The sequence below is a fragment of the Macaca mulatta genome, chromosome 20, assembly GCF_049350105.2.
Source record: "Macaca mulatta isolate MMU2019108-1 chromosome 20, T2T-MMU8v2.0, whole genome shotgun sequence".
Taxonomy (NCBI): Eukaryota; Metazoa; Chordata; class Mammalia; order Primates; family Cercopithecidae; genus Macaca; species Macaca mulatta.
Window position 1 is genome coordinate 79,487,753 of NC_133425.1, and position 24,016 is coordinate 79,511,768.

Sequence of the window (24,016 nt, forward strand, 5' to 3'; positions counted from 1 at the left end):
TTGGGGACATTATGAAGTAAAATAAGGGTTACCTGAACGCAAGCTGTGGACATGGGGAGAATTCTCATCCCAGGCAGGAGGGAGTGGGATGGTGCGAGATTTCATCACGCTACTCAGAACTGTGTGCAATTTAAAACTTACAAACTGTTTATTTATGGAATTTTCCATTGAATGTTTTTGGACCTTGATTGACCACAGGTTTTGAAACCTCAGAAAACAAAACTGTGGATAAGGGGAAACTACTGTCCACAGAGCATGGTGACACAAGTCCTGCCCCATTGTGAGTTCCCATCCAACTCACTGATGGAGGTCACCCCCCTAAGTATTTCCACAACCACCCGAGCAAATACTTACTGGAGAAGGGTGTCAATGTCACGCCACGGGAAGGCCATGAGCCTGTCCACCCCCAACCCCTCCGGGGAGCACCTGGCTTCATACCTGCAGCACCATTATCCCGCCCTCAACAGTGGCACTGTGCGGGGCTGCACAGAGCACATCGCCCTCGCAGGGGGCTTGCTGTGGAAGTTCTATTTGTGCATGTTCCAGAGTGGGTTCTACAGCCTCCTCCCCTTCCCTTTCAGTCTCACCATAGGAATTACATAGAGTCTTTTTTTTTTTTATCTTTTGAGACAAAGGTTTGCTCTGTCTCCCAGGCTGGAGTGTAGCGAGGAGATCTCAGTTCACTGCAACCTCCGCTTCCCAGGTTCAAGTGATTTTCCTGCCTCAGCCTCCTGAGCAGCTAGAATTACAGGGGCGTGCCACCACGCCCAGCTAATTTTAGTATTTTTAGTAGAGATGGGGTTTCACCATGTTGGTCAGGCTGATCTCAAACTCCTGACCTCACGATCCGCCCACCTCAGCTTCACAAAGTGCTGGGATTACAGGCGTGCGCCACCGCGCCCGGCCAGGAATTACACAGAATATTTCTACTGAATTCACGACTGTCCTGTGCTTGGCTTTATACTCATTAAACATATATGAATCTTTAAAAAGAAAAATAACACATAAGCCAATACTGAGACTGAGACATAGACTGGAATAGGTTTTGAGGACATAACCACCTAACCCTCTGGTTCCCAAATGTGATTAGATTTTAAGTAATTGAGGTTGAAACACAGGAAAATCTCCTAGGAGCTGTCTCTATCTGCTCTCTTCCCTTTTTTTCTTCCCACTCTTTCTTGAATCCATTACAATCTAGCTTGAAGACTGAAATGGCTCATGGAAAAAATCACCAATGATCTCCCTCCACACAGCCAAATTCCACGAGCAAATCAATCTTCACCTTACTCAACCTACCAAGAGGCAGAGATCCAGAAGTCAACTCAGCAGCTTCCAAAGACTAGGTACATTGTTCTCAACAATTTTGTTACTGACTTGTCAGCTTTTAACCAGTTATGACCACTGGTGTTCATAAGTTAATTTCTTGTAATCACTTATAAGAAAAAAAAAATTCTCTCATTCCAAATTACAAACATCTGGAACAAAACACTTTCAAAGGAAACAGAAACAACTACTTTTATTGTTAAACTTTCGATTCACAGATTAAGTTTCAAAGGTTCATATTTCCCATGTTCTTTTTCTTTCTTTTTTTTTTTTTTTTTTGAGACAGGGTCTCGCTCAGTCTCAAGGCTGGAGTGCAGTGGCACGATCTTGGCTCACTTCAACCTCTGCATCCCGGGCTCAAACGATTCTCCTGCCTCAGCCTCCCAAGTAGCTGGGACTACAGGCATGCACCACCATGCCTGGCTAATTTTTGTATTTTTTGTAGAGACAGGACATGTTGCCCAGGCTGGTTTTGAACTACTGGGATCAAGTGATCCACCCGCCTTGGCCTTCCAAAATGCTGGGATTACAGGCGTGAGCCACCGTGCTTGGCCCATATTTCCCACATTATTAATGAGACCCCATCCACAGTGGTCCAATCAACTTTCAAATTAGCTCTGGGGAAAAAAATATATTTAATGAAAGCTAGAAAACCTAGAGAAGGTCTTGCGCTTCATCTTTCACTACAGCTACGGACAGCTCTGCGCCACACTTGCACCAATCAGCACGTTTGCCCATGTCCTGCCAAGGAGAGAATTTTACATCATCACTGACACGGTGCGTTCACCTATTCTCATCACGTAACACTGATTCCGATTCCATACCTAATTTATCAATCTAAGACATTACTGGACCACGCAACCTTACATATAACTACCTCACAATATTTTCACACGAAGTTGCTGCTGCTTATGACACATCAAAGTTCACGTCAATGTGGCATGAAGTCAAGAGGATTCCAAGTTAACTCCATCAAAACCTTGGGGGTCAGACAGCATCTCCCAGTGTGTAGATGTTCACATCTAAGTTCTGAAGACATGATCTGAGCATGGAAGAGCTTCTGGAGTTGGCTGCTGATCTTCTGAGTGCAAGTCCCATCTGGAAATCCTGTAGGCAATGCCATGGGCAAAACTGTGTCCATAAAATTGTGCTCAGGTCTGCTTATGACAGATAATCATGCCACAAAAAAAATGCCACAGGAGTCCAGACTTTCAACCAATCTACCAGCTTCTGCATCAGTATCACAATGCCAAGCTCTGAATTTTGAATGTGCACATATTGTCATATTCATATAGTGATTTATAGTTTTCAAAGCACTAGGTACGTGGTCCTCAAAAATGGTTGGCTTTATAAGACCCAAACTAAGGACATTTCATAGGTTTCAATGTTAACGCATATTGTGAGGGTTTGTGCATAATTATCTTCACACCAATAAAGGTATTCACTACAATACATAAATTCATTACACAGACCAAGAATAAGCTTCTAACTTATTGACAGATATATCATGTCACACACATAATTTGTCCATATTTTACTATTCCATAAATACTTACTATTTCTATCAATAATGCTACTGGAATGGAATAATATTACATAGAAAAATGTAGGAAAACCAGATATAACAAGCTGCAAAGGGCTAAATTTCAGTTATAAAATGGGTCAGAGGCTGAGAAATCACTATTTATCCACAAGGATTGCCTTATAAATCAAAAGATGACTGCAGGTTTCTCTTACATATCCAAATCTAGGAATAAGTTCATTCCATAGCAGATTTGAAAAAACAAAAACATAATGTAGGAAGTAATATTATTCATGGCAAACCAACAGCATGAAATTTGGTAGGCTTATCTAGGATGAAAAGGAATAATCTAGATTGTTTTAATACCCTCTAAGATTCCATGTTAAGTCATCCTGACAAAAAATCTTTTTAAAAATATGGTAACCATAAATAAAGTTGCTCAAAGACACCACACACGCACACACACACACACGTACATACACACGGTTCTCTAATGAAATACCAGTTGAAGTGCAGCATTTTCATTACAGATAGTCAAACAGCTAGACCTATACAATACACACAGATTCTTCCTAATAGTACCAGCAATCTTAGTTATAAAATAATACTTTTCAGTAGTCTTTCTTGATGCACATTTAAAAACTAGTACAATTCCTCTAGTGTAATGGTCAATTTCCCTTAAAAAACAACATCTGAAATTATACGAGGTGACAAATCACATTATATTTCAATATTAGACTGCTGTGGCTCTAGAACAACAGAAAAGCGTAACTTTTGAACAGGTTAGGGAAAAAGCATGAAATGTAGATGTCTTCAATCAGCCTCAGGCATTACTGATCCTGTGGCATCCACACACCCTTGAGGTTTTTCACAGCATTCTGACAGTATGATGTCTGCTTTGCAAATGACGAATCAACAGTATGCTGAATAATCAGCAATAAAACACAGGAGATAAATTAAATGTGTTTTTCCAAATGTCGGAATACCAAGGTTCCCAGGAGTTGGCAAAACTTCTCAAGCGGCCATCCAGACTCAGGCTGTGCAGGACAAGGCCTCCTTACGTAGTGAACGGTTGAGAATATTTGCTCCCCACACCCAGAGCCATTCAGGCATATACTGTGCAAAAAGAAACTAAAAATGAAAGAGAAAAAGGTTGTAAGGTTAGAACCAGAAATCAACACTGAAGGAAAAAGTACACAGACCAATGCACGAAATCCACCCATCACAACAAATACTCACCAATCAATCACAACAAATACCAATCAATCACAACAAATACCCACCAATCAATCACAACAAACACCCACCAATCACAACAAACACCCACCAGTCACAACAAATATCCACCAATCAATCACAACAAATACCCATCAGTCACAACAAATACCCACCAATCGATCACAACAAATACCCACCAATCACAACGAATACCCACCAGTCACAACAAATACCCACCAATCGATCACAACAAATACCCACCAGTCACAACATATACCCACCTATCAATCACAACAAATATCCACCAGTCACAACAAATAGCCACCAGTCACAACAAATACCCACCAATCGATCACAACAAATACCTACCAGTCACAACAAATACCCACCAGTCACAAGAAATACCCACCAATCGATCACAACAAATACCCACCAATCGCAACAAATACCCACCAATCACAACAAATATCCACCAATCACAACAAATACCCACCAGTCACAACAAATACCCAGCAGTCAAACAAATACCCACCAATCGATCACAACAAATGCCCACCAGTCACAACAAATACCCACCAGTCACAACAAATGCCCACCAGTCACAACAAATATCCACCAGTCACAACGAACACCCACCAGTCACAACGAACACCCACCAGTCACAACGAACACCCACCAGTCACAACGAATACCCACGAGTCACAACGAATACCCAGCAGTCAAACAAATACCCACCAATCGATCACAACAAATATCCACCAGTCACAACAAATACCCACCTATCAATCATAACAAATATCCACCAGTCACAACAAATGCCCACCAGTCACAACAAATATCCACCAGTCAAAACGAACACCCACCAGTCACAACGAACACCCACCAGTCACAACGAATACCCACCAATCACAACGAATACCCACCAGTCACAACGAATACCCACCAGTCACAACAAATAACAATGGAAAAAGCCGCCAGGCACTACTGTATTGAATACCTAGTTTTGCCTAAGATCTTACCCTAGATTCTACAGGGAATAGAAGCATGACCACCACCCACCTACCCTACTTTCTGTAATGAGGCTGGACTGTCCTGCATGTAAATACAATTCTATCTTTACTTAATGTGATACAAACAGAATGTTCACTGGTTAAGAACCACAAAATCAGCAGGCCACAGTGGCTCATGCCTGTAATCCCAGCACTTTGGGAGGCCAAGCAGGGTGGATCACAAGGTCAGGCGATCGAGACCATTCTGGCTAACAAGGTGGAGCCCTGTCTCTACTAAAAATACAAAAAATTAGCCGGGCGTGGTGGCGGGCGCCTGTAGTCCCAGCTACTCGGGAGGCTGAGGCAGGAGAATGGTGTGAACACGGGAGGCGGAGCTTGCAGTGAGCCGAGATCGCGCCACTGCACTCCAGCCTGGGCGACAGAGCGAGACTCCGTCTCAAAAGAAAAAAAAAAACAAAACTCAAAATCATTATAGGAATAAATCCGTTGGAACAGACAGACGCATACGTGGTTAGTACTCTATGAGAAAAGTGGGGCTTGTCAGGTAGGATGGAACAAAGTTCAACAAGAAAACAATCAGAAACACCAGGACGTTGGGATGATAGCTTGACCTACGATGAGGGGTCTCAGGGGACCAGGGGAGGGAGCCCTGCTGATGCTGCTCTGCTTCAGGGGTCTCATTCAGGGCCTTTGTGCTAGCAGCAGACATACAGCAATGTCTGAAAACAGATTTGGTTGTCACACTGGGAGTGGATGCTACTGGTATCTAGTGGGTGGAGGCCCAGGATGCTGCTCAACATCCTACAATACACAGGACACTCCCCATGACAAGGAATTATCCACTCTCAATGCCAACAGTGCTGAGGTGGAGAAAGCCCACACTCCTCTAACAGATTTGTCCAGAACTGAATGAAAGTTCTAATACCACATATATGAAAGAGAAGAGACAGGCCCTTGGCAAGTACTGACATTCTAGCCTTGAACTGAACTGATGCATGATAATAAAGGTTATCCAATCCTCTTGTCAATAAATGGACACAGGTTACTCTCCAGGGAGGACACACACACACACACACACACACACACACACACACACACTCACGCACTCTGTGAACAAAGAAAATCACAGCAGCAAAAGCTACCAGAGAAATATGCCACGGACAAAAAGCAAAGGATGAATCAAATCTTTGACGTAAAATTGGAAATAAAAAATGATAGTGTTGAAAATAATTTGAGTAACATAAAATGAAAACAGAAAGTTTTAACAACTTTATACAGAAAACTACTCCAGGAATTAAATCAGCTTAACAGAATTTCTTGGCAGAAAAATACATTCTCAAGGAAAGTTTATCAATGTGAACAAAATTTAATTGTGAGTAAAATGTTCGTGTTTTATAAATACAGTCAAAATATCTACTGCATCTAAACCCCATCCTCATCATATCTTTATTTCTAAAAAAATTTTATGGTCAGTGACTTCTAAGACTACTTTTTTGGTTTCTCTGCTTTTCTCAAGTAATTAAAGGACCTAGAAACAACTACTTAAATAAAACTACTTCTTTTTTTTTTTTTTTTTTGAGATGAAGTCTAGCTCTGTTGCCCAGGCTGGAGTACAGTGGTATGATCTTGGCTCACTGCAACCTCTGCCTCTCGAGTTCAAGCGATTCTCCTGCCTCAGCCTCCCAGGTAGCTGGGACTACAGGCGTGCGCCACCATGACCAATTAATTTTTGTATTTTTAGTATAGACGAGGTTTCACCATGTTGGCAAGGCTGGTCTCGAACTCCTGACCTCAGGTGATCCACCTGCCTCAGTCTTCCAAAGTGCTGGGATTAGAGATGTGAGCCACCGCCATGCCCGACCAAAACTGCTTCTTATTAAGCTCTCATTTTCATAAAAGTAATAAGTAACTGTTGATATACATATATGTTTATTTGGTAGTGGTAAATCTAATACTCTTTATGCAAACAGTCCCAAAAATATCTGTTTGGTAATTAAGAAAACTCCGAATATTTTTTAAAAAAAATTGGACCAGGTGTGGTGGCTCACACTTGTATTTTATTTATTTTTTTTGAGACGGAGTCTTGCTCTGTCATCCAGGCTGGAGTGCAGTAGCACAATCTCGGCTCACTGCAAGCTCTGCATCCCGGGTTCACGTCATTCTCCTGCCTCAGCCTTCTGAGTAGCTGGGACTACAGGCACCCACCACCACGCCTGGCTAATTTTTTTGTATTTTTAGTAGAGACAGGGTTTCACCGTGTTAGCCAGGATGGTCTCAATCTCCCGACTTTGTGATCCGCGGCCTTGGCCTCCCAAAGTGCTGGGATTACAGGCTTGAGCCACCGCACCCAGCCAGCTCATGCTTGTAATCCCAGCACTTTGGGAGGCTGAGGCGGATGGATCACCTGAGGTCAGGAATTCAAGACCAGGCTGACCAATATGGTGAAACCCCATCTCTACTAAAAATACAAAAAATTAGCCAAGCGTGGTGGCACGCACCTGTAATCCCAGCTACTCCGGAGGCTGAGGCAGGAGAATCGCTTGAACCCGAGAGGCGGAGGTTGCAGTGAGCCAAAATCGCACCACTGCACTCCAGCCTGGGCAACAAGAACAGAACTCTATCTCAAAAAAAAAAAAAAAAAAATTCTAAACTAGGGCACAACTCTTTACTAGACCAGATAAAGGAACTCAAATATATTATAATGAATAATGATGCATCCTCATATGAATACTTAGGATCACAATTTCAAATATCTGACCCACTTACTTTCCAAAGTCCTAAAAGGTCCCAATCCTTTGTCACGCCTAAACGATAAACTTAAAATAAAAGTTCTGTGCTGCTTGAAAAAATTAGTCTAAGACTATATGGATATATTATTTGATAAAATGGTTACATGAAATATAGCCCTATCTTGTGGTTTTGTGGTTTTTTTTGGATTATATTTTTAACTTAGAGGTAGTCCTCAAGCAGTACTAGAATCTTTTACTTTGAAATTCCCATGTAAATACTTAGCATTTTTATAGTCCTACCATCCACTTACAGCAGCATATTTCTTTTTTTGAAACAGAGCCTTGCTCTGTCGCCCAGGCTGGAATGCAGTAGCGCGATCTCGGCTCACTGCAACCTCTGCCTCCTGGGTTCAAGCGATTCTCCTGCCTCAGCCTCCCAAAGCAGCTGGGACTACAGGTACACATCACTAAACCTAGCTAATTTTTGTATTTTTAGTAGAGACGGGATTTCACCATATTGGCCAGGCTGGTCTCAAACTCCTGACCTCAGGTGATCTGCCCACCTCAGCTTCCCAAAGTGCTGGGATGACAGACATGAGCCACCACACCCCAGCCAAAGCAGTATATTTCACCTTTGAGGTGCCACATAGATTGAACTTTGAAAGAATTTTGAAAATTCTTAATGTAATAATCTCACAAAAGAAAATTTAGTGTCTTAACCAAAATTATTAAGTGTCAGGCTTCAAAGTCAGAATTTATAATTCTCATCTTAGGCTTTAATCAGATTCCTCTGTATCACTGAGAAAGGTTCAGGATGCATTAATCTAATTATGAGACCTGAAGCACACTCCTACCTGAATAGAATGGGACCAGTACCCTGTGGTCCTTTTGGAAATTCCGAGAGTAGAAACAGCATGATGTGCATAGACTTTTGGCGAAGGCACCAACCACGAGCACCTGTGCAGAAAGCTGCTGGGTGCTGTCATGCTGGTGGCTACGTAGAAAGGGATTAGACTCTGTACAAAGATTCCTTTAGAGGCATATTCATACTGCAAGGCTCTGCTGAAGTGGTCTAAATAAGCCTGTTGAGACAGAGGGAAGGAAAAGACTTTTAATTCTGGGTGAACTTGAAAATCCAGGAGAAAAAAAGATTTGCTTATTATCAATTCAGGAAAAAATACAGGATAAGCAAATGTGAGTTGCTGACAAAGAGTTCAACAAATCAGACCAAACAATTGTTAATAAATGTTCTGTGGTATTAGGATTTCATCTTCCAGTAAGTAATATCTGACCTTAGAAGCAGAAAATGCAGCCAGCTGAGGAGTGGGTTTGCAGCAGGAGCCAGAAGAGATCGTGACGATGGCACCTTTCTTTCTCTCCACCATTCCGGGTAACACGACATGGACCATCAAACTAGCGGCGGCTATGTTCACATTTATGATGTCCCAGAGCTTGTCCTCAGAGAGCTGAGTGAAATACTGCGGGTAGGGATAAAACACACCCACGTTATTTACCAAGATGCCAATGTCTCTGTCCTTCAGGGCTTCTCGAATTGGAAGGTAGATCTCACGGCCGCTGCTGAAGTCCGCAACTATAATATCAGTTTCCACTTTGTACGTGTCGGCTATGTCTTTAGCAACAACCTGCAACTTCTCCTCATTCCGACTAATCAGGATGATATTGAGACCTCGGCTTGCTAACTCCTCAGCGTAGGCTTTTCCAATCCCATCTGTTGCACCTAGGATGCAAGTCAGGAAAAGTGAGCATGCGCATTTCATGGTGTGACCCTTAAAATGGACCTGAAGTACCCCCTGTCAGGTTTAGTCAGAGAAAAATTCACACTAGAAGTCAAGTGAGTTCTAATGTCTACGAGTCAAGGGCACTGTTGCTGAGTCAGGAATGTGAAGGGCGCATGCTAAACACTCTCCCAGACATCCTGACACACAGACAGGGAGTTATCTTACATTCACCATACTGATTAGGAGACACAGTAGGAATTTGTTTTCAAACTATTATCTGGCTTGAATGAGTGGCAGGAGGTGCTTTTCTGGGAAATCTTCATAAATTAAAATGAAATTCAAAATACGTGAAGCATTTCTGAAAGTGGTGACAGTTTCTAAAGATGATTTTAAAACAGAGAACAAAAAGGAAAAGCAAGTGGTAGGAAGTGGGTCTGGAGGAGGCCTGGGAACAGGAGAGAGCAGAATAGGAAGGATACCAATCATGAGGCAAGTTCTTCCTAAGATGAGAACAGTAAGAAAATGTGAACATAATCACGGCAGGAGCCATAAGTTTTATTTTTTTATCAGCATGTTCCCATAAAAACATCACATTAAATTCAATAGCTCCTTGAAAAATGCATCTGACTTCATAGAAAAGATTATTTTGATTATAAAGTAGGTTACCACTGACAACGGCCCATCTTCCATACTGCTTGATCAAGTCTGCTCTGCTCCCCAGGCGGGGGATAAAATGCAGCCTGATCAGGCTGTAAAAGTCACAGATGACAGTGATGCTTTTTCTGGCCGTATACCAGGCTCCAACCAAAGCTAGAGCTTCCATATAGCAATTGCAAGACCTGGCGATTTCCCTGTACAAGAGGTAGAAGCTGTCAACAGCAGCCATGGCAACCTGCAGGGAGAAGGAAAGAGAGAGAGCCTCTTTGGTTAATAAATTAAAGGAACATACACAGTCTGAGTGAAGACATCCAGCTGAGGGCATCAGATCTTGTCAGTTGTGCATTCAAATAACAATAACTTTTCAAATGCACGTGACCCATGGATTCAGTCTGTCTGTCTGTCTATCTATCTATCTATGAGACAGAGTCTCACTCTGTCGCCTGGGCTGGAGTGCAGTGGTGTGATCTTGGTTCACTGCAACCTCTACCTCCTGGGTTCCAGCGATTATCCTGCCTCAGCCTCCCAAGGAGCTGGGACTACAGGCACATGCCACCATACCTGGCTAATTTTTTATTTTTAGTAGAGATGTGGTTGCACCATGTTGGCCAGGATGGTCTCGAACTCCTGACCTCAGGTGATCCGCCCCCACCTTGGCCTCCCAAAGTGCTGGGATTACAGGCGTGAGCCACCATGCCTGGAGATTCAGTCAATTTATGATCTCATCATTTAACATCTGTAGCTTATAAAGTTACTTTCTTCCAAGGAGACTAACCAAGATAACTACCAGAAGTTACCAAATTCCCACTAAAATCAGGTACTACACTACATGCTGTGGCTACAGAGACAAACACAGTATGCTCTGCACCTGAAACACGCTCCTAGTCTAATAATAACAAACACAAAGCTTCTAATTCATACAGCAGAGGTACCTGTATTTCTTTGCTTTATTCACAATCAGCAAGTACGGAGGACCTGTGTAGGGACAAAGGAGATGAAACAGAGGTGGCACTAAGACATGGCCTTGGCCTCAAAAGCTTACAATCCACTGGAGACAAAACTCGGCTTTCAAAAACCTTTACATCAATTTAAAAAAAATTTTTTTTGTTTAAAGAGATACCCTCCAAGCCTGGAAAAAATGGCTTCTCAAATGACAATAGAGTGAGCACTCCTCCATCTTCTAACTTAATTTGTAGCCATCATGTTGCCTGGTCCCTTACATTTGAGGAAAGAAAAGTCCAACACAACTCTGGTGAGTGTCCACATAGCAAGCACATACTAAGCACCTACTAGGTTCTATGTACTGTGATTTGAAGGATTCACAGATGAACTAAATGACCGTCCCTAGGTGAAGACACAGACATTTAACAAAATAATGTAAAATGTCACATGATCTGGTAGATGTGTGCCTGCAATCAGAGATAACCCTGCAGAAGTGGACCAAGGCCAGGCAGGGGGGGCCCTGGCCACAGACCGAGTGAGTGGACTTCATATCAGGCTAAACCAACTGTGTTCATCCTGTGAAAGACAAAATATCAAAACGACTGCAATAGACTACACTTATATTACAGGGAACTCAGATACACACAAACCCAAGGACACAGCTTATATTCTAAAAAGAACATTGATTTTAAGCCAAAAGAAAAAGAAATATAAAACTTCTGGGGGTGGCCACTTTTAAAGAAATCCCTTTAAAATAGAAAAAAAAAAAAGTCTGGAACCTAAGAAAATACCCAACAGTAGCAGCAAAAATTAGCATAAGTTTAAGAAAGAATGGGCGAATTACCTCCTACTCCACTGCAGTGTAATTTGAGCTCAACCAAGTTTTGCACAGTAAAAAAGGAATCAAGCAGAAGAAAACAAATTAACCACTGAAATGGAACACGCACAGGAACGGCACCATATTGTGACAAAAGGCATATAAAATAATTTAAAAACTGTTGAATAAATATATATAACTGTGTAGTGTTAATTACAAATCAACAAAACATACAAAATAAATGTGACTGAAAACTGAAGAAGTGGAGAAACAGTAGGATTCCTAAATGCCCTACGGTAAGGAAACAATCTCTCAAAAACAGAAAGTTCCATAGTGGTACCGTGTGAAGTTGATATTGCTACCATATGAAGTTACCAAATTAAGCTAATGTGGCATTAAGTTTAAAAAATGTTTTCCTCGGCCAGGCATGGTGGCTCATGCCTATAATCCCAGCACTTTGGGAGGCCAAGGCGGGTGGTCAGAAGTTCAAGACCAGTCTGGCCAAGATGGTAAAACCCCATCTCTACTAAAAATACAAAAATTAGCTGGACATGGTGGTGGGCGCCTGTAGTCTCAGCTACTTGGGAGGCTGAGGCAGAGAATTGCTTGAACCTGGGAGGTGGAGGTTGCAGTGAGCCAAGATCGGGCCACTGCACTCCAGCCCGGGTGACACAGTGAGACTCCATCTCAAAACAAACAAACAAACAAAAAAGTTTTCCTCAAATGAAAAGTTGGGCCCCTTTATTCCCTACAGGTAAAATGCTGCCCACTGGGGCTCTGTGCACAGAAACTCACCTCCCGCAATGAGAATGCCAAAGTTCATCAGGAAAAGGAAACATTTTAAATTTGCCTAAGTACATAAGCCAAATACTTAAGCTAAAAACAACTAAAATAAATGCTCCTTTGGGGTAATTTTTCTTTATGCACCAGATTGGCTGAGATCACCTAAAATATGAGCTGTCTAGTTCAACGAAGTCTTTCTTTTTTCTGAGCAATCTTCCATACAGCAGTCACCAATACCCCTTACTGCTCCCAAATCCTTTGATTGACAATCCTTTGAAATATATTCAAAGTTAGGGCCCCCCTTCTGGGTAGCAAATGAGCATGCCTGTTTCCAGATGTGCATGACAGGAAGCCGCGCCACCGCCCCTCCCACAACCCTCCTGCTGCTGGATATGCTGATGACGGGGCAGGTATCAGAGTTTTCACACTGGCTGCAGCCCTTGAACAGTCATAATTACTGGATTCCCAAAGACATGCCCAAAACAGATTCCCAAAGACATGCCTAAAACATTAATATCCTATAAGACCAGTAAAAACTGAGATTTCAGCCAGGGACAGTGGCTCACACCTGTAATCCCAGCACTTCGGGAGGCCGAGGCAGGCAGATCACTTGAGGTTAGGAGTTCAAGACCAGCCTGGCCAACATGGTGAAACCTGATCTCTACTAAAAATCCAAAAATTAGCTGGGTGCGGTAGTGCATACCCAACTTGGGGGTTGAGGAAGGAGAATCACTTGAATCTAGCAGGTGGATATTACAGTGAGCTGAGATTTCACCACTGCACTCCAGCTTGGGCAACAGAGTTAGACTCCATCTCAAAAAAAAAAAAAAAACCCAAAAAACAAAACAAAACAAAAAAACACCTGATATTCTATGTTAGACCATCCTAAATTGTGAGTTCCAGAAATAACTCATAAAACATGTGTGTGCCTTTTGTCATAACTAATCAAACACATGGCCATGAAGAAAGTAAATGCAAAAACAATGACCTATATGTAATTACCTGTATGTACCAGGACTTCTCAAGCAAAACGTAATAAAACTGGGAATAACAAGCTATGACTAAAGAAACCTAGACACTTGGAACATTAAGCTTATTCTTCTAATAACAGGTAGGCATACATCTAGGCATACATTAAAACAATGTTTTCAATGAAAAAATAGATAACTACGGGCCGGGCACGGTGGCTCATGCTTGTAATCCCAGCACTTTGGGAGGCCAAGGCGGGCAGATCACGAGGTCACGAGATCAAGACCATCCTGGCTAACACAGTGAAACCCTGTCTCTACCAAAAATATAAAAAATTAGCCAGGCGTGGTAGCGGGCACCTGTAGTTCCAGCTACTTGGGAGGCAGAGGCAGGAGAACGGCATGAACCCAGGAGGCAGAGCTTGCAGTGCACCACTGCACTCCAGCCTGGGCAACAGAGCAAGACTCTGTCTCAAAAAAAATAAATAAATAAGAAAAAAAAAAGAAAAAGAAAAAATAGATACTACATATCAAGATCAATGGGTTGTAGTCAAAGCAGTATTTGTGGGGAAATTAGTTGCTCCAAGTGTACAGAGTAAGGCTCTCGCTACAAAAAGGTCAGGCATGCCTCATGGAGGGACCCCACACTCATGGAAGCTTCCTCCTTCAGCCTGATTTTTTTCAAGAATCTGAACCTTTTTGAAGTAAATATCTAGCAAAAGGTGGCTGACAACACAGGGGGCCCCAGTTTCTCTGCTGAGGTCGTTACCTGCCCTGGGGTCTCTTACCTTCTGTCTGCCAGTTCTGGGTCGTCAGCAGTATACGGCTCTGTCCTTCTCTTAAGGCCAATCTGTGAATAAAACCAACAAGAAACAAATGCTTTTCTTTTCCTCTTAGTTCAGCTGGGAAAACTATATTAAACTAACATCCAAGTGCTCAAAAATCAAGAAAACACAAAAATTTTTACGCCATGAATCTCCGTACGGCAGCAAACCATGTACTAAGCACCAAGTACCCTCCTCTCAGACTAAGAAAAGCGCCTGGCGTCTGCTGGGGACACAGTGCATGTGTCCTCAGGAACAGCTGGAGGATGCCCCCCTTTCCCTATGCCTTTTTTCTTAGGGAACATTTCATCGAATGGGACAAAAGCCCATTCCAATCCCAGGGACCCTTGGGGAACCACCACCCAGGCACCACGCCGGCGTCGGGGAAGGGAGCAGCCACAGCTGCCCTCGGTGCCTTTCTCTGCCTGGTGCCTGTCTGGGTTTCACATGGGCCTCCCGCTGCCTCGCTCTGCACACCCCTTCTTCAGTTCCACCTGCAGCGTTCCCTGGAACATCCACATTGCCACAGGCTGTCCTGGCCTCTCTTTCCAAATTCCTGGCAGGGATTCTGGCTGGCCTACCTGAGTTCAGGTGTCCACCACCTGTCTAATCTCCTGGCACGGTGGCAGGGAGGAAGGTGTCCCACTGTGTTTGGGCGCAGCCCCCTGAGGCTGTGAGTGGGTCAGGTGCTGAGGAAATGAAAGGAAACCTCTGGTCCACATTTTCCCTCTCCTCCACCACGCACACCGCGCTGTAACTGTTCTGCCTCTGACCACCCCAGCAGGCTGCAGTCCTCCAGTGCAGAGGCCAAATTCTACTCCTCTCTGTTTCTCCAGCACCTTCCACAAATCCTGGCACAAAGAAGCTCAAACTACCACATCTCTGGCTGCAGCCCACAGGCAGAGTCTTTTCCTGTCCGGCTCTCGGTCTCCGCACGGCAGGCTCCATCTCAGCCCCCAGCTCAGGAGCAGACCACCCACAAATTCCTTTGATCCTTTACAGAAAGAAAAGCTTGTGTGCTAAACCCACCAGGGACCTCCCACTCAGGCCAGCAGAGGAGACACACCCACTGCAGAGGTGAGTACAGGAACCTGGGGCTGAGAGGCTTCAAGCCCATCATGGCCCAGCTTCTCAACACCCCCACTAGACACCCCTCGCCATCTTGTCAGGGGACGACCATCATGTGCAAGTACCTTAAACATGTGTTAATATTATGGTTGCCACGTATATTTTAAAAATCACAGACATCAGAGGGGGTGATGGCATTCAAGGTCTGGTCCTCAGCCTTGATGGACAGAAACGCAAGTTTTTCATTCCTCAGAGGCAGCTCAAGACAAAGAGATCTGACTCACATCCACAAAACCCACAAAACACTGATACATTCAAATGCCGATTTAGGAATGGATAGTGAACACACAGCGAAGGGGCCTAAACACACATGGTCACTGGTCCCACAGTCTCTCGAGATCTACATGGAAAACCAAACTTCTAGAACAGCAATGAAAAATACAAAGCGTTAGAGACTGAGGACACCATCATGAATAAACCAGGACTCCGTGCCACCCGGTATACACGGAAGTCAGAGAAAGATACACCGAGCAACTGCAACGTAAGGTGGCAAGGGTGCCACTGGGGTGAAATGGGTCTTGAAGTGTGAGTAGAATCTCTGGGCAGAGAGGAGGGAAGGGGCCTCCCAGGCCTGGGCCCACGGAGAAAGGCTCGGCACTGTCAAGGATCTGGCCTGTTCAGGAAACACTGGGAAGTCCCCCGCGCGGACAGCACAGGCTGTGCCATCCCGTGTGAGGCCCCATGTGTGCAGGCGTACAGGCTTGAAGGAGGCTGGGAGAGGCAGACTGGAGACGCCTTCACACCAGACTGGAGTGCTTGGACCTCCTCCTCGAGCACCAAGGGAGGGAGCTGGTGGGGCTTGTTTGGAGGTAACGCAGCAGGGGAGGGGAGGAGTCCTGAGCCCTCGTCGCCCAGCTGGGGATGAAGGTGGGCCACACGGAGAGCACAGGCTCTGTGGCCTCTGCTGCTCCTCAGCCTCACCAGACACTTCACATATTCTCTCACACCCTGATGGGCCAAAAACGTTAGAGAATTGGCAATTAAAACTCATTCCCTCCTCTCGATCTTCTTCCCTACCCTCTGTACATGATGGAAAACATTTTTCTCATGACAAAAGAAAGCCACCACATTTCAAAAGCTCATGGCCTCTCACTGAAACTTGCAAAGGAATTTATCACACATTTAAGCCTAGAAGCCCACTAAGGCATATGTAGATATCAAGACTCGTCAAAGTTGCTTTAGGTGTCTGACTCGTTACTGTTTTGTGGCTTGATTAGTGAAAGATATTAACCTGTGCTACGGTCTGGTCTGAGCATTCGGACCCACTACCCGATTCTTGGTCTTGAATCTTAACCCCCCAGATGATGGTTTAGAAGGGAGGGCCTTTGGGAGGTGATCAGATAATGAGGGCTCCACCTCCTTGATCTTGGACAATTCAGCCTCCCAAACTGTGAAAAGTGTTCGCTGTTTCCAAGCCATCCAGTTCATGGTATTTTGTTATAGCAGCTCAAAACCGACTAAGGCAGCCTACAACCTAGAGAAACCCATGATGTGGAAAGCAATACTAAAACACAGTAAAATTCTGATTCCTGTACAATCTACCTGCAAAAAGTTATTCTAAAGCTTTGTTTTCTTAAACAGAGTAGAATGGTGGTTGCTAGAGGTGGGGGCATGGGTGAGAAGTTTTGGTCAAAGGGTATAAACTTTCAATTATAAAATGCATACATCTGGAGATCTAATGTACAGTACGGTGAGCGTAGTGAGCAATACCGAACTGTAGGCTTATAATCTGCTTAGAGGGTAGATCTCAAGTGTTTTCACCATAAAGAAATAAAAAAGTAACTGAGGAGATGAATGTCTTAACTAATTTGGTTGTAGTGATCATTTCACAAAGTATATACATATCAAATCATGTTGTACACCTTAAATTTATATAATTTTCTTTGTCAATTATACTTCAATGAAGTTGGAAAAATATAAAATAATTTTTTTAAAAAATTTTTAAGCTTTGTTTTCTCATCTCTGCAGAAAACTAAAACATCTGTGAACAAAACAAAACAAAACCAGAACTGTCTCCAAACTAGAAAAAGAAGAGCAATTCACTATTATCTTTTAAGCATTTTCTACTTCTACAGGTCAAGAGTCATCAAAAACCTACAGGAAACATTACAACTGCAAAAGCGTCATGGGACAATTATGGTCATAACTGCAAGGAGCAAAGTCACCTCTTCAAAGCACCACTGCTGTGGCCTGTAACCCGATCCCACTCCACAGTGAAGGGGACTCCGCTCCACCTAGCAGTGTAAAGGGCAATCCAATCAAATACAAAAACCTTCATGAACCAAGAGTTCTGGGAGGAAAGTCCTGGCTGAAACATGGACATCACCAAGCTATCCAAATGCATGTGACGTGGGGCGGGCGGTAAAAGAACACAAGGCAGACTGGCCAGGGTTTTAAAGAAGACAAAGCAAGTAGGACAGAAGAAAGACAATCAAAGCACCAGTGAACAACAGTGTGCTGGGCAGAGTAATGGCCTCCAGGGATATCTACAGCCTAATCCCCAGACCCTGTAAATACATTACCTTAAGTGGCAAAAGGGACTCTGTAGATGTGATTGAGTTAAGGACTCTGAGCTGGGGAGGGTGGGTCCAATGTCATCACGTGTCCTTGTAAGGGGGGCAGGAAGATCAAAGACAGAGAGCAATGTGACTACAGAGGGAGAGGTCAGAGAGCGCTCGAGTTGAGGGCGCTCTGTGCCGCTGTTTCGATGATGGACAGACGGGAGGGTCACGAGTCAGGGACGGAGGGCGGCCTCTAGAAGCTGGCAGAGGCCGGGAAAAGGATTCTGCCCTGGAACCCGCAGAGGAAGACAGCCCTGCTGACGCCCTGACTTTGGCCCAGTCAGAATGATCGCAGATTCCCGTCTCCAGGAGGAAGAGACATCTGGGTCACTTTAAGCCACTACCTTTGTGGCCATTTGTTACATCAGCCACAGGGGATAAGGACAAACAGTGGGAGGAAGGGATGGATGAACAGTCAGTTCAGCTTTCAGGACAGCGAAGAGACAAGCTGAAAACTCTGCAGCCTCCCTTAGGCTAAAACCACTATGTGTATTCAGGAGCCAGAAAGTCTGAGAGATTCCTGTCATCTTCGACTGACCAGGGTAGACCTGAGGTCCCGCTCCTTACCCGCTGGGATTATCCAGCTTTTCAGTAAGGCTCCAGGGCTATGGCTGTTTTCATTGAAAACATTTTTTCAAAGAAATCTTACTTTTTTTCAGAGTGTGAATCTGCCTTGTACTCAGCACTCCAAATCCTCTGTTCTTCCTCACCTTTCAAGTCCCATGCCTTCTCCTCAGTTCAATCACTTCCTGACAAGCACCAACAGCATGCCAGCCCTGGGGAGAAACTTCCTTCCTGTCTCTTCCCTCCCCAGGCCGTGGCACTGCCCCCGCCTCTGAGTTCCTCTCCATCTCTCTCACCCATGTGGCACTTAGCACACACTGCTCTGGATTCTATTTAAACACTCAACCTGCTTATATCTTGGTTTCTTGGTTGTCCAAGGAGAGCACAGGCCTCTGGAGGGCAGGAGATGTATAGAAAGCAAATTTTTCTGTAACCAAAAAAAAATTTTGTTTTTAGACAGAGTCTTGCTGTGTCTTCCAGGCTGGAGTGCAATGGTGCCATTTCTGCTCACTGCAACCTCCGCCTTCTGGGTTCAAGCAATTATCCTGCCTCAGCCTCCCGAGTAGCTAGGACTACAGGTGCCTGTCACCATGCCCAGCTAATTTCTGTATCTTTAGTAGAGATGAGGTTTCATCATGTTGGTCAGGCTGGTCTTGAACTCCTGACCTCAAGTGATCCACCCATCTTGGCCTCCCAAAGTTGCTGTGATTACAGGCGTGAGCCACCGCGTCTGGCAAAATTTTAAAAATATATACAGAAGTATGTAAAACGTATTATGCACAGTTCAAAGAACAATAAAACAGCCACTTAGCCACCAGTCTACTTAACAAAACCAGTGTCCTGGAAGTCCTGTACGCTGCTCCTCTGATTACAACCCCTCCTCTATCCTGGAGGCAGCCTCTCTCCTAAATTCTGGGGTAGTCACTCTGACTTTTTTAACAAAACAGCTGTATACCCCAAGCATGTATTCTGAAACAGTAACAGTACTGCCAAGTTTTGCCTGGTTTTGAACCTCACGTAAAGGAGCCACACTGTATGGACCCTTTGGTGACTTCTTTCTTTCACTCAACATTATTCCCAAGACTCATCTATGCCCCTGCAGCTGTAGTCCATCCTCCTCTGCAGCTGCACAGCATCTCACGGTTCGGATGCACTGCAGTTCACAGATCCCCCTGCTGCTGGTGCTGGGCACATGCATTGTTTCTGTTGGTTTTGACTTTACAGTAAGGAACAGCACTGCAGGGAGCACTTGTCCCCATCTCCTGCACACCTGTTCAAGAATTCTCAAAGGCATCTGCCCATGGTTAAACTGCTGGGCCACATGCATTCCACTGCCAAATGCTTTTGCAAAGCAGAACCCATTCACACTCCTGCCAGCAGCAGGTTTGTGCCACTCCTCAATGTCACTGGCTGGTAGCATCCAAAGCTTCACCTTCTGCCAACAGGGTGGCTGTGAAATGGTATCTCGTTATGGTTTTAATTTACATTTCCCTGGTTACTAATAAGGCTACAGTCCTTTTTATACGTATGTGCTGTCTGTGTTTTGTAATCTTTGAAACGCCCATTCCTATCTTTTGTCCTTTCCTTCTTTTTCTCTCAGAATTGTAAGAATTCTTTAAATAGTCTAGATACTAGCTCTCTGTATGTTTTGTGTCTCATTACAGTGTCTTTGATGAATTAAATGTGCCATTATTATTTTGAGACAAGGTCTGGCTCTACTGCCCAGGTTGATGTGCAGTGGCATGGTCACAGCTCACTGCAACCTCCGCCTTCCGGGCTCAAGCCATCCTCCCACCTCAGCATCTCAAGTAGTTGGGACTACAGACATGTACCACCAAGCCCGGTTTTTTGTTTTTTGTTTTTTTTCTTTTCTGGTAGAGATGGGGTTTCGCCATGTTGCCCAGGCTGGTCTCGAACTCGTGAGCTCAAGCCATCCACCTGCCTTGGCCTCCCAAAGTGCTGGGATTACAGGTGGGAGCCACTGCACCTGGCTGAATATCTTAATTTCGAAATAGACAAATGCATCAATCTTTCTGCTTTAGGGTTTGTACTCATTACGTTTTCTTTCAGAAGTCCCTCCTTAGCCTCAGGTCATGAAGAAATTTTTTTGAATTATTTTCTATAAATTATACACTTTTGCTTTTTCAGTTTAAGTCTTTAATCCTCCTGGTGTTTTGTGATGGTGTGAGGCTGGGATCTCACACAACTTCTTTTTTTTTCTTTTTGAGACGGAGTATCTCTCTGTCACCCAGGCTGTAGTGCAGTGGTGCGATCTCAGCTCACTACAACCTCTGCCTTCCAAGTTCAAGCGATTCTTCTGCCTCAGCCTCCCAAGTAGCTGGTACTACAGGCGCGTGCCACCACACCTGGCGAATTTTTGTATTTTTTTTTTTTTAAGTAGAGACGGGTTTCACCATATTGGCCAGGCTGGTCTCAAACTCCTATCCTCGTGATCTGTCCGCCTCAGCCTCCCAAAGTACTGGGATGTGCCCGGCCAGATCTCACACATCTTTATATTCCTCCTCAGCACCTGACATGCTGCTGTAAACAATTTTATTTAATAAATAGAACCAAATACTGCTTTGTGTTCAAAGCTTCAAATTTAACTCTTGAGAAAAAATCTAAGAAGCTTCTCATACTCTGTGTCAGCAGTTTGACAAAGTTAGTCATTGGTGTATCATGACTTTTTGGGATTTATTTGCCTTCACTGCCAATTTTTGGTATAGGACTAAACGCACAATGAAGCTGAGCCTAAGAGCAGCAACATGGAATCAGAAATCTGGAATCTAGTCCAAGATCCAATACTCCTCACTGTCATGTCTGTATTTGTGCAATAAGAATTAAAATATTCAGACTACCCCACTCCTAGGCGGATACCTAAGATAATTAGAAACTTTTGCTCACATAAAAACTCCTACTTGCATGTTCACAGCAGCCTACTCACAACTGCCAGAAGGCAGAAACAAACAAATTATCTATCAATGAATAAATGAATAAGCAAAATGTGGTGTTACCCATACAAAGGAATATTATTCAGCCATAAAAAAGCATGAAGTACCGATACATACTACAACATAGATAAACTTTGAAAACATTATGCTAAAGGACAGAAACCAAATACAAAAGGCCGTATGTTGTATGTTTCCACTTGTATGAAATGTCCAGCGTAGGCAAATCCACAGATAGAAGATAAATTGGGGCTGCTGAGGGACGGGGGGAGAAAAGGGGTATGACTGTTAATGGGGTTGGGGTTTCTTTTGTAGGTGATAAAATGTTCTGGAATTAGTTACTGGTGATGGATGCATAGCATTGTGACTATGGTAAGAACTACCTAGTTATACACTTTAAAATGGCTAAAATGATAAATTTTATGTCATGGGTATTTCATTTCAATTTTAAAAACCTACTTAAAAAAAAAAGTACCACCAATTTGTTCAACTCTGTGCCCCTGCAATATTCCTGCAGTAATTAAAACCAAAAACAGCCAGGTACAGTGGCTCATGTCTGTAATCCCAGAACTTTGGGAGGCCAAGGCGGGCAGATAACCTGAGGCCACAAGTTCAAGACTACCCTGACCAACACAGTGAAATCCTGTCTCCACTTAAAAAAAAAAAATTAGCTGGGTGTGGTAGCACACGCCTGTAATCCCACCCAGCTACTCGGGAGGCTGAGGCACAAGAATCGCTTGGGCCTGGGGCGGGGGGGACGTTGGTAGCAATGAACTGAGATCGCAGGCACCACCGTACCACAGCCTGGGCGACGGAGCGAGACTGTCTCAATAAATAAATACACACACACACACACATTCTGAAAGGGGCCTGCCTGGGTTGGAATCCACCTCTCCATTTAAGAGCTGTGTGTCCTGAATGAAGTTACTTTGCCTCTCTCTGCACGTTGCTCACATCACCTGCAAGAAAGGGGATAACAGTTTCTGCCTAAGAACTACAAGAGGAATAAAATGACGTGGTCCATAGAAAGCACTCAGAACAGTGCCCGTCCATGAGTGTTCAACAGACCTAAGCTATTAGCCACAATTATTGTGTTTGATATTAGCTACTGGATATCTGTGGCGGTCAGAGTAAAACTGAGAACTCGCTTTATGCAAAAGATGCTGCTAAGTGCTTTATTCCTATTGTCTCACTTTATTCTCTCATTAACCTTATAAAGCGCAGCCAGATTCTCCTGTTTATACATGGGGAAACTGAAGCTCACAGAGGTAAAGTAGCACACCCAACACCCCACAACTCAGAAAGGGCTGCTTGCAATTCAGATGGAGGTGTAGAAAGAAACAGAGTCCTGCCAGGAAGCCCACTGTGAGACCCCTAGACTACCTCGCAGTCAACTGTACACATCCTGCTGGGATCACCGAGGGGCGCTGCAGCGATCTGGTTTCTGGGGCTGTGTCTGAGTGGCACGTTTTCAGAACAGGGACCCGCCTGGTTCGTCTTCCAGCCCTTCCCCTCCAGCACCCGGCAAGGCCCAGTCAACACGAGCAAACTCGGAAATCCTATCTGAACCCAGGACCGCTGCACGAGGAATCGGCGTGCCCTTTCTTTAGGAGCTCAATTCTTCTGAATTATTTCCATTTTAGAAAAACACGGCAACAACAACTCAAACCAAATCGTTTAGAAAGGAGAATAAAGAAGCACCGACAAAGGAGGCGATTGCTGGGGTCGCTCGGGGGAGGAGCCGGGTGAGAGGCTGCAGGGAGGGCAGGGCACCCGCCGGCGACAACGGGGTTCGGGGTTTGGGGGGAGAGGCCCGGGGGAAGGGAGAGTATGGGGGTGCAGCGCCGCGGCGGGGGGCGTGGGGATGAAGCCGGCGGAAGGAGGGCTCTGAGATGTGAAGGGGCGGGGCTGGGGGTGTTTGGTCTGAAGGAAGGAGTCTCATGGGACGGAGGGACGAAGATTTCCCGGGGTCAGGGGCGCCGAGGGGCTTCGGGGCCGGATGCCGCGGAGGGGGCTCGGGGCCTGGGGGGCGTGGTGAGAACTCAGAGGGGTCCGGCTAAGCAGCCGGCTGGCGCAGAGGGGTCCAAGGCGGGCTCTGGGGCGGAAGGGCCGCGAGAGGGCGCCCAGGGCGCTGGGGGCGCGGTACCTGCAGGGCGGCAAAGTCTTCCAAACCGGTCCCGCCAGACCCGCGCGGCCACCGCCCACGTCTCTGCCGCCGCAGCTACTGCCGCTCCGCGCCCTCACGTGACTCGCGCACGCGCCGGGGGCGGAGGCGTCTCAGGG

The 24,016-nt window shown here is 44.8% G+C and overlaps 1 protein-coding gene across 4 annotated transcripts; it reads right to left on the minus strand.

The window, feature by feature from the left end:
* Positions 1-1,489: 1,489 nt before the first annotated feature.
* On the minus strand, positions 1,490-23,979 carry HSDL1 (hydroxysteroid dehydrogenase like 1). Of its 4 annotated transcripts, none has more exons than XM_077984017.1 (7): positions 23,880-23,959; positions 14,497-14,558; positions 10,208-10,433; positions 9,446-9,540; positions 9,095-9,280; positions 8,657-8,884; positions 1,490-3,976 (listed from the first exon to the last, which is right to left on the minus strand). In XM_077984017.1, the coding sequence occupies exons 3-7, from the start codon at positions 10,425-10,427 to the stop codon at positions 3,878-3,880; spliced, it is 828 nt and encodes a 275-aa protein (XP_077840143.1). In that variant the 5' UTR covers positions 10,428-10,433; positions 14,497-14,558; positions 23,880-23,959; the 3' UTR covers positions 1,490-3,877.
* Positions 23,980-24,016: the final 37 nt, after the last annotated feature.

Coding starts and splice junctions, on each gene's coding strand:
- HSDL1 (XM_015126676.3), bottom strand. CDS start 10,427: ATGGCTGCTGTTGACAGCTTCTACCTCTTGTACAGGGAAATCGCCAGG. Junction 8,885..9,094: donor CTGCATTTTCTGCTTCTAAG/GTCAGATATTAC, acceptor CTGTCTCAACAG/GCTTATTTAGACCACTTCAG. Junction 3,977..8,656: donor ACTGGTCCCATTCTATTCAG/GTAGGAGTGTGC, acceptor TTTCATTTTTAG/TTTCTTTTTGCACAGTATAT.